Here is an 11,059-nt window from a genome sequence, read left to right as displayed (position 1 = left end):
GCACAGGGAAGAAGCCTCCTGAAAGTCTTTGTGTTTCAAAAGAAAGGTAGATGTTCATGCAGAAATGCAAGGAGTAGTACTACAGTACTTTATAAAAAGCAGAATAACACCAGAAAAAGAATAAGAAAAAGCACCAATGAAAATATGGACAAAGAGGAAAAAGAGGCCAAGATTGTAAAGAGTTAAATTCTGAAGGTTCTGGAGCAGAAAAGAGAGAGTTTATTGCTTCTGAGAAGCATCCTAGTCATAATTTTCCTCGCATGGCAGAAGGAAATAGAAAGATTTTAACTTGTGAAAAGTATCCAGTCCTCACTTTCCTCAGGGCATCCCTGAGCTCCTGGTTCCTCAGGCTGTAGATGAGGGGGTTCAGGGCTGGAGGCACCACCGAGTACAGAACTGACAGTGCCACATCCAGGGATGGGAGGAGATGGAGGGGGGCTTCAGGTGGGCAAACATAACAGTGCTGAGGAACAGAGAGAGCACGGCCAGGTGAGGGAGGCACGTGGAAAAGGCTTTGTGCCGGCCCTGCTCAGAGGGGATCCTCAGCACAGCCCTGAAGATCTGCACATAGGAGAAAACAATGAACACAAAACAGCCAAAGAGCAAACAGCCACTGACAGCGATGAGCCCAAGTTCCCTGAGGTGGGATTTGGAGCAGGAGAGCTTGAGGATGTGTGGGATTTCACAGAAGAACTGGTCCAGGGCATTGCCCTGGCCCAGGGGCAGGGAAAATGTATTGGCCGTGTGCAGGAGAGCGTAGAGAAAGGCACTGGCCCAGGCAGCTGCTGCCATGTGGGCACAAGCTCTGCTGCCCAGGAGGGTCCTGTAGTGCAGGGCTTTGCAGATGGACACGTAGCGCTCGTAGCACATGATGGTGAGGAGGAAATCCTCTGCTGAGAGGAAGAAGAGAAAGAAAAACACGTGAGCAGCACATGCTGAGTAGGAGATGTGGCTGGTGCCCCAGAGGGAATTGTGCATGGCCTTGGGGACAGTGGTGCAGATGGAGCCCAGGTCGGTGAGGGCCAGGCTGAGCAGGAAGAAGAACATGGGGCTGTGCAGGTGCTGGCCGCAGGCTCCGGCGCTGATGATGAGGCCGCTGCCCAGGAGGGCAGCCAGGGAGATGCCCAGGAAGAGGCAGAAGTGCAGGAGCTGCAGCTGCCGCGTGTCTGCCAATGCCAGCAGGAGGAAGGGGCTGATGGAGCTGCTGTTGCACATTTTGAGCCTCTGGCCATGGAGTGCTGTTGAAGGACGAGACAGTGAGGAGTCAGGGGAGACTTTGCTGAGCAATGTCCAAGCCCTTTCTCCTGGCCCTGCCCCCCAGTTTTCCTTTTCTCAGAGCCCTTCCCTCAGCCCCGTGCCTGGAGCTCTGCTGGGATCTGGCCCCGTTGCTGTGACGAGCAGGGGCTGTGCCCATGGACAGCGAGGAGTCAGCTCTGCTCTGCTTCAGCGGGGACATGGGAATGGGGACAGGGGCCGGTCCTGGGGCTGGACTCCATCAGCCCAAAGTGCTCCTGAGGCAGAGGAGCTGGGCAGCATCTCCTGTGCCAGGGCTAAGGAACGGTGACGGCCAAAGGCACTTTGAGAGGGTTTCCTGCTGTGCCCAGGGAGAGCAGAGAGAGCTGTGCAAGGCAAGAGCATTGGCTGTAACTCAGAGAAGGGTGAGGGGAGCTGCTCTGTCGCTCCATCTGTCCCCAGCTGCCCCTCCTGAGATCGAGGGCAGTCACTGTGTTCCCCTGAAAATCAGCCTGGCACAGCTGAGAGCAGAGGGACCCACAGCAGAGCAAAGTGGCTCAGCCTTTCTCAGAGTCTCAGCCCCACTGCTGGCCAAGGACACTCCCGGCCCCAGTGTCCCCTGGAAGGCAGCTCACAGCTGGGATGGCATCCCGAGGGCACAGCGAGGGTCCTGTCCATGGCCCTGCTGGAGGAGAGCCGGCTCATTGCCAGCCTCCCAGCCCGGCGTGCCCAGAGCTCCCGGGGCACAGGGAGCTGGGACACCCCATTGCTGTGCTCAGCCTGCACAGGAGGAGCCCCAGGGCTGGGCCTGAGCCTGCAGCTGGAGCTGCCATTCCCAGAGAGCCCCTGAGCAGCGCCAGGAGCAGCTGAGCAGGGCAAGGAGAGAGAGCCGGGCCCTGAGGAAAAGCCTTTCCCTGCGCAGCGCTGCCCAGCCCCTCCCGGGCAGCACCAGGGCAGGACAGTCGCCCTCAGGCCCCGGGCAGCAGGAACGGGCCCGCGGCCGCAGAGATGCCCTTCATCTCTGGTGCTGCTCTGCCGGCCCAGGAGGGCACCGAGGGCCCCGAGCCCCCGGGCTGAGGGCCCCGAGCCCCCGGGCTGAGGGCTGTGCTGGCTGCGAGGGGACACCGGGGCTGCGCTGCTCAGGGCGGTGTCTGCACTGCAGGGCAGGCCCGGCAGCTGCCACAGCTCCCCTCAGCAGGGCTGCCCTCAGCGCTGCCTCCCTCCCTCCCTGCCCACGGCTCTGCTGCTGGAGCTGTCCCAGCCGGGAGCTGCTCCTGCGGCCCGGGCTCCGTCCCTGCCGCTGCTGCCGGAGCCCAGCCCAGCCCCTGGGCCAGCCCTGCCCGGCAGCCGCTCGGGGCTGCGGGGATTAAAGAGCAGCTCCCCCGGGCCTGGGCACCATGGAAAGGTGATGCTGGCTGGATCTGGAGGCCGCGGAGGTGCAGGCACTTGCTGAGGCTCCCAGGAATCCTCAGTGGGATGGTTTAAGAGCCTCAGCCCCTGCTCCACCTGCACAGCTGAGTTTCCATTCCCACCAAGCTGAGCCTGGGAAAAGTGGGAGCACAAACTGAGGAAAGCAGAGACTCAAGCAGGAATCTCCTGCCCTGAATGTGCTCATGAAAATCCCCTCAGGAATGAGCTGGAGCTCTGAGCAGCCCTGGCCCCCACAGCAGCCTCTCCACAGCAGCAGGACCTGCCCTGCAGGAGTCACTCCTTGCAGCCACAGCTCCCCTGCACCGCCCATGGGGAGCTGCCAGGCAGGCTGAGAGCTGCCCCTGGCAGGTGGCAGATGCCCTGGCCTGGCAAAGAGCCCTCAGGGCTGCAGGAGCTGCTCTGCAGGACAGCCCTGGGCACCCCTGGCTGCTGCCCACCTTCACAGCCTGCAGCCGGCCCTGGCAGCAGGAGCCATCCTGCCCTGTCCCTCTGACGGTGCCCAGGGCAGCCCCGCTCTGCAGCACATCCTCCCCCAAGGCAGGAACGGCAGCAGAGCCATCCTCACAGCCATGGCAGCCGTGCCATGGGCCAGCTCTAGAGGATCCCTGCAGCCAGAGACTCACTGTGTCCCACGCTGGGAAGGTTTCTCCAGGAATGAGTTCAGAGCTGCCCTCCCAGCTGCTTTAGCCAGCTCTCTGCTCACTCCTCCCAGGTACCTGCAGGCAGTGCCCTCAGCCCTGCTGGGCTGGCAGAGGAGCTGCTCCTCAGCAGAGCTGCCTCTTTGAAGCTCTCCTTGGTTGCCAGGAGCTTGAGAGTTCCCTCTGTGCCAGGAGCCCAGCCCAGCTCAGCAGCACAGCAGCAGCACAAGGATTTTAATGACCCTCTCGGGGCTTTGGTGTTGTTCACATCAGACTCAGTCCCTCAGAGTGTCTTCAAAAAACTTCCCAAGAACTCAAAGTCAGATTCGAAGTCCAAAGTTTCTTTAACTTTTAATGGGTCCCAGTGAGGGACACGACTCACGTGAAAGTGTCCCCAGGTTCCAGTGAGAGCAGAACTCTGGAGGCAGCGATGGCAGGGGGGGACAAGCAAGGGAAAGGTGTCTCTGGTGCTGAGCAAAGCTGGCTGTGTTCCATGAGTGCAAAGGGCCAAGGCCTGAGCCCCAGCCCCTGGCAAGGCAGATCCTGTCCCTCCCTCAGTGCTCAGGGCTCTTGCCGGGGCACTGGGATGTGGGGATGGGCAGTGCCCAGGGCAGCACCATGGGGCGGCCCCTGCCAGGCTGCTGGGCAGGGACAAGGAGGCCCTGAGGCCCCAGGGCTGCAGGGGTCACTTGTCCCCTCCTGGCCTCAGGGCCAGGGCCAGCAGCCGTGGCCAAATGGCTGCACAAGTTGGCTCTGTCAGGGCCTTGCAGCTGCTGCCCATCCCTCTGCCCTCTGCAGCCCAGGCTGTCCCACGGTGTCCCTGCCCTGCGCCTCTGTCCCTGCAGGCTGTCCTCATCCCCCCGGCTGCCCCACCTGGCTGGCCCCTTCCTTTGCTGGCAGCTCTGCGTCCTGCCTGCCTCTGCCTGGGCACACAAAGCCTTGGGCTGCTCCAGACTCCTTCTGGGGGACGTGTTGCAGCCCAGCCCTGCCTGGGAGGGAAATTCCTTTCTCCTGGTGTCCACTCTGGGCCTCCCCAGCTGCCCTGTCACAAAGGCCCCTCGGTTCCTTGGGGCCAGCAGTGCCACAGTGGCCCCTTGGTTCCATGGAACGCCACAGGGTCACAATGGTCCCCTTGGTGCCACCAGCCCTGCAGGGTCACAACGGCCCCTGGGTTCCACGAGGCCACGCAGGGTCACAGTGGTCTCCAGAGGAAGGGCAGCACCGAGCCCCAGGGTTTCAGGGGCAGATGAGACACAGCCACCAGAGGCCAAGGCCAGCCACATCTGTCTGTCCTGGCAGGTTTGTCTGGGAGCAGCCCTTGGATATCGGGAATTTGGGAGGTGGAATCCCAATTTTGGCCATGGGCACCTTGTTGAGAAGGATGGGTTTATTCCACATGAAAGAAAAGCACAAAGTCCAAGAGTTTTGGAAGAAGATGAGAGGTGGCCACCATGGGCGAGGGCAGCCAGACCTGTCTCTCATGGCAGCTTTTGTCTGGGAGCAATCCTTGGATAGACAGAATTTGGGAGGTAGAATCTCAGTTTTGGCCATGGGAGCCTGGATGGGAAGGATGGTTCTTTTCCTTAGGAAGGAAAGCATGGAGCCCCAGGAGCCCCAGGGCTCCTGAGGCAGCCCCTGCTGCCCCGGGAGGGAATTTGGGGAGGGGGCAGAGGGGGTGCGCAGCCCCCGCCGGGGGATGACCCCGGCCCAGCGCCCTTCGTTCAGCACCGAGCTGGGCTTGGGGCCGCAGGAGGAAGAGGCCGATGGGAAGCAGATCCTGCAGGGGGGACAGGGCTTGGGCTCAGGGCAAGGTCCTGCCCTGCACACCTGGCTCAGGTGTGAGCCTGCCCCGGGAAGGGAGCGGGACATTGCCATCCCCACGGATCAGGGCTGGGAGCAGCGCTGGGAGCACGGACATGGAAATCCTGGGAGCCACTGGGACCGCCCTGGGGGGTGAATGATCCCCCCCAGCACCTTTCCAGGCCGCCCTGCGAGCTGAGAAATGCTCGCTGGGCCTCGGCCTTGGCCAAGAGCCCCCGGGCTCAGCTGCTCTGAGCTCAGGCGCTGCCGGCTCCCGCAGCCCGCCCAGGGCCGCCCTGCCCGTGCCGGGGCTGTGCTGGAATTCTCTGCTGCTGCTGGGCCACTTGGGGGCTCTGGCCCAGCAGGAAAGGTGACCCTGAGCCAGGAGCTTTCCTTGGCCGCAGCAAAGCCTCGGCACGGAAAGACCTTCCCAGCGCTGGGCCCTGGGCCGGGAGGGATTGTGCCACCACAGCTGTCCCTCCATTTCTTCTGCCAGGCAGCTTTAGCACAGGAGAAGTGGAGAAGCCAGAGCTGCCTCTCAGCTTTCCGCAGTCCTGCAGAGCAATCCTGTGTGGGAAGCAGCCTGGGAACAGGGTTGAGGTGCCAGGGCAGGGGAATTGAGAGCCCTTTCCTCCGCCGTGGGCCCAGGCTCTGGCCCTTGCCCTTTGCAATGGCCCTGCAGCTGCCAGAGGGGCCTTTTTGGCTCAGCTGAGAGCAGTCCTGCTGCAAGGCTGTCCTCGAGCTGCTTGGGCTGCACATGTGCCCAGGGAATGCTCATTGCTTGCAGTCTCAGGCGCTGTGGGTGTGCAGGTGTAACTACTGCAGGAGGGAACAGCTCTGCTGGGGGCAGTTCTCTTTTTCTTGGTGGTTTTTCTGTTGAAGGAACGTTCCCTGCCAGCTCTGGGCAGAGCTGTGTAGCTGTATGTGCCACTTGTGTGTGGCACTGTGGCTCAGGAGGTGGCCAAGGGGAGCTTGGCCGAGGTGTGGGCAGAGGAATGGCCATCAGGCCAGGCTGGGGGGTCAGCGGCCGGTCAGTTGCGTTGCGTGGCCGCGGCTCTGGAGGCTTGTGTGGGAGCGTGTGCAGGGCTGGAAGGCTGGGGCTGCCGCCGCTGTGTCCCAGAGCCGGGAAGGCCGGGGCTGGCCCGGCCCTGGCCCAGCCCCGCCAGCTCTGGCAGCTGCCGGCGGGGACACAAAGGGCAGCTCCGAGCTGCGGCCGCTGCGCTGCGGCCGCACAAAGGCAGCGCCCGCAGAGCTCCAGGGCAAGGTCCTGGCCCTGGCTCGGGGCTGGGCCGGGGCCAGCGGCAGAAAATCAACTTGCAGCTTGGGCCCCGCAGCAGGGAGGAGCAGCAATTGCTGGCTGAGAGAGACTCTTGCCAAGGGCCTGCGGGGCCGGGCCCCAGGGAACGGCTTCCCGCTGCCCGAGGGCAGGCTGAGATGGGATGTGGGGCAGCAATGGTTCCCTGGCAGGGCGCTCAGGGCCTGGCCCAGGCTGGCCCCAGAAGCTGCGGCTGCCCCCGCATCCCTGCAAGTGTCCCAGGCCGGCTCGGCCATTGGGGCTTCCTGCCCAGGAGGGCTGGGCTGGGCTGGGGCTGCTGAGGGCGGGATGGGCTCTGCCTGAGACAGCTGAAGGCTGCGCATGATGAGGCCGGGGGGACCCCGTTCCTCAGTGGGTTCTGGGGTATCCCACATTCCTGAAGGGATCTCAGGGTATGTCCCGTTCCTGAGGCAGTTTTGGGGTGCCCCCAATGCTTTGGGAGGGGTTGTGAGAGGGGGTCTCTGGTGCTTGGAAGGGGGACCTATTGTCAGGGATGTGGGGAGCCCATTTTGGGAAGGATGCTGCTGTTTCTGGCAATGTTGAGAGGTTCTGAATGGGCTGTGGGGCCCTGGCTCTCATTTTGGGACTTGAGGTGAGCCCATGGGCACAGCAAGGCCTGAGGAGAGGTTCCAAGCTCCCATTTGGGATGGAGGGATTGAGCGGGTGCCTGCAATCAACTCAAAGCCAGCCCCAGTGTGTCGATGGCAGCCCCAAATGGCTCGATCCGTCAGCCCCAAGGCCCGGCTGTGGGGAGTCAGGAAGCACAGAAGGGGAATTGGTGTCCAGGAGGGGTGGGATGGGATGGGATGGGATGGGATGGGATGGGGTGGGATGGGATGGGATGGGATGGGATGGGATGGGATGGGATGGGATGGGATGGGATGGGATGGGATGGGGTGGGATGGGGTGGGATGGGGTGGGGATGGGATGGGATGGGATGGGATGGGATGGGATGGGATGGGATGGGATGGGGTGGGGATGGGGTGGGGATGGGATGGGATGGGATGGGATGGGATGGGGGTGGCATTGTGGGGGTGGGATGAAGTTTGGGATTGATGGGGTGGTTTGGGCACTTGGAGTGGGGCATTTCAGGAAGGGAAAGAAGGAGCTGCTTTTGGGGAGGCTCCTGCTGCTTTTTGACAATTTTGGGGCCTCTAGGTGGCTTCTGGGAGGTTGCAGTGAATTTGGGGAAGGTGCCGAAACCCCCTGCAATTTGGGGGGCTGAGGTGAAGTCCCCACATTTTGGGAGGGTGAGGGGATCCCAATTGGGAGGGGGTCCTGCTGCTTTGCACCCCTTAAGTGGGGTGAGAATTGGGCAAGGAAGGAAGGAAGGAAGGAACAAGGAAAGGAAGGAAGAAAAGAAAAATAGAAGAAAGAAAAAAAAGAAAGAAGGAAAGAGAGCAAGAAGAAATAATAAAAAAGAAAAAAAAAAGAAAAAAATTAAAAATGAAGGAAGGAAGCAAGAAAGATATAATAAAAATGAAAAAAAAGAAAAGAAGAAAGGAAGAAGATCAAAAGACATATAAAAAAGGAAATGAAAGTGATTAAAAATGAAAAGAATTAGAAAGAAAGCAAGACTAAATAACATGAAACCAACAAGGAAAAATTATTTAAAAAGAAAAGAAAAATCATTAAAAAAATGAAGCAAGGAAGCAAAAAGATAATAAAAATGAAAGAAAGGAAGAAAAGAGGAAAGAAAGAAAGTGAAAGAAAAGAAAAATTAACAAGAAAATGAAAAAAGTGAAGAAATTAGAAAAGAAGAAAGAAACAAAGAAATGAACAAAGAAAGCAAGAGTACATAACATGAAACCAACAGAAAAATAAAAGGAAAAGAAAAAAAAAGAAGAAAGAAAGAAGCAAGGAAGAAAGAAAAAAAGAACAGAAAGACACAAGAAAAAACCAAAAGAAGAACAGAAAGAAAGCCAAAAGAGAATGAAGGAAAACACAAAGCAACAAAAAAAATTTAAAAGAAAGAAAAAAAGATAAAAGAGTGAAGTATGAAGAAAGCAAGCTAAAAGAAATGAACACGAAAATTTAAAAAGCAAAGGAAAGTAAAAGATAAAGGAAAGACTCAATAATGTGAGACCAAGAAGAAAAATGAAAAAATAAAATGAAGAAAGCAGCAAGAAACAATTAAAGAACCAAGAGAAATATTGAAAAATGAAGAAATAAAGAAAAAAGCAAGAAGGTAATAAAAATGAATGAAGGAAAGGAAGAAAAAAAGAAAGACTGAAAACATGAAACCAACAAGAAAATAAATGTTAAGAAAAGTCAAAAAAAGAAGAAAGAAACAAGGAAGAAAGAAAATGACAGAAAGAAAGACATGAGAAAAAATAAAAGAACAAGAGAACCAAAGAAAGCAGAAAAAGAAAGAAAGATGAAAAACAGAAAGCAACAAAGACAAGAAAAAGAAAAAAGGTAAAAAAATGAAGGAAAGAAAAAAGAAGGAAAGAAAACGAAAAGAAATCCACAAGAAAATTTAAAAAGTGAAGAAAAAGAGAAGAAGAAAGAAAGACTAAGTAATGTGAAACAAAAAAACTTTAAAAAAAAAAGAGGAAAGAACCAAAAAAGAAGGAGAAAAGAAAAGAAAGAAAGACACAAGAAAAAATAAAAGAAAGAAGAAAGAAAGAAAGAAGAAAGCAACGAAAAAATAGGAAAAAGAAAGAAAAAAGATGAAAGAATGAAGAAAGAAAGCAAGCTAAAAGAAATCCAGGAGAAAATGAAACCCTTGTGCCACTGCGGGACCTTGTGCAGCCAAGGAGAGCATTGTGAGAGTGCGGGGCCACGGAACCAAGGGACCATTGGGACCTTGTGGGGCCTCCTGGACTCAAGGGACCATTGCCACACTGTGGGGCCTCATGGAATGAAGGGTCCATGGTGCCACTGCAGAGCCAAGGACACCATGGTTACACTGCGGGGCCATGGAACCAAGGCACCATTGGGACACCCCGTGGCCTCATCCTCTGGAATTCCAACACATCTGAGGGATGGCAGCACCTGCAGGCAGCACGGAAGGATTCTGGGGAGAGCCTTTGATCCCTGCTCCAAAGGAAATCAGAGAAAGAGCCCTGCTCAGATCAAGGCACCTTTTCCTTTTCCTTTTCCTTTTCCTTTTCCTTTTCCTTTTCCTTTTCCTTTTCCTTTTCCTTTTCCTTTTCCCTTTCCCTTTCCCTTTCACTTTTCCTTTTCCATTTCCTTTTCCTTTTCCTTTTCCTTTTCCTTTTCCTTTTCCTTTTCCTTTTCCTTTTCCTTTTCCTTTTCCTTTTCCTTTTCCTTTTCCTTTTCCTTTCCTGGTGTAAACTGTTGACCTGCCTGTAAGGTGCAGCAAAAGCTTTGCAGGGTTTGGTTCAAGGTCCCCAAGGTGGGAAGAGGGAAGTGTTGGAGTCCCTTCTAAGAGAAGGCTTGGAGTCTTTGTGCCATGACTGCCTGGGATGCATGGAACAAGTGTGTTCTGGCAGACTCTGGGACCTCGAGAGCAATCCCATGCAGGAGCCAGCACTGGCCCTGCACCCTGGTGGGAGCAGCGTGGTGCGGATGGGAAACGGGCAGCTGGGTGTGCAGTGGCAACCTCGAGCCAGGTCCTAGAAGGCCAGGCTTTAGCTTTGAACAGAGCAGCACAAAAAGCAGAATGAATGACCTTGCCTAGAAATCCCTGAAGGACAAAGGGTGACCATATGGACTGATTTGAACTCTGGGTTTGCAATAATACACGCCCAGGGAGCCACATGGAAGGAAAGGGCACAGAGGTCTCCAGTGAGCACAAAAAGAAATCAGTCCCCTACTGCAGAGTGTGCCAAAGCCAAAAGAAGTGGCCCTGCTGCCCTTGTAAAGCCCATGGGTTTGGAGACTCCCCAGGTAATCCAGGGAATCCATTGGCTGACCAAACAGCTCAAGAGGGTGCTGCAAAAGCTCTCCTTGCACTAATATCTAGCAAAAACTGGAATGTTCTGCAACAACAACCAGATTCCAGTGATCAGGACAGGCAGTCAGCCCCAGCAGCAGCAGCAGCTACGGAAAATCCCAGCAGGTGATTGGTAACCCCGTGTGGGCAGGTAATTGTAGCTCCACAATTAATGTAGAACGGAACTAAAACATCAGCAAACACAGGAGGAAATGGAGAATCTGGTGGCCAGTTTACAAAGGCATCTAGTAAGCACCAAAATGGCAAAAAATGATAGATCAGTTGTTGAGAAAGATGGGATTGGTTTTGAAGGAAGAAGGCTGCCTCCAGGGCTGGTTAAATGGGAATCACCAGGTGATTTTGGCCAACTGATTTTGCAGAAGTGCCCAGGCAGAAGGGCACTGGCACATTTTGGCATTGGTGGATCCTTTTTCTGGATGGCCAGAAGCTTTCCCATGTGGCACCAACAAGCCAAGGGAAGGCTCAGAAGTTTTGCAGAAATGAATATTTAATAGCACTGGGACTAACTCTTGTAAGCCTTAAAAGGTGCATGGTTCTCAACAGATCATTGGGGCTGGACTCGCCTGTGCATCCTTTCCAACCAGGAGATGCGGTGTGCATCAGAACCTGGAATTTTGGAACAATCCAGCCAAAGTGGAAGGGACCATCTCAAGTCCTCCTGGTAACCTACCCTGCACTCAAGGTAGAAGGAATCCAACTTGGGGTTCATCACATGTGGGT

The 11,059-nt window shown here is 55.7% G+C and overlaps 1 protein-coding gene across 1 annotated transcript; it reads right to left on the bottom strand.

Annotated features, from left to right (window-relative positions):
• Window positions 1-366: 366 nt before the first annotated feature.
• On the bottom strand, window positions 367-1,215 carry LOC309583738 (olfactory receptor 14J1-like; the record flags this gene model as incomplete). The annotated part of the gene is made up of 1 exon (XM_082299523.1): window positions 367-1,215. One exon carries the CDS (start codon window positions 1,213-1,215, stop codon window positions 367-369), a length of 849 nt encoding a protein of 282 aa, XP_082155649.1.
• Between the last annotated feature and the right edge of the window lie 9,844 nt (window positions 1,216-11,059).

The sequence above is a fragment of the Coloeus monedula genome, assembly GCF_965178545.1.
Source record: "Coloeus monedula genome assembly, chromosome: 32".
NCBI classification, from domain to species: Eukaryota; Metazoa; Chordata; class Aves; order Passeriformes; family Corvidae; genus Coloeus; species Coloeus monedula.
Note: the sequence above shows the minus strand (reverse complement) of the source record. Positions and strands in the feature narration are given on the sequence as shown.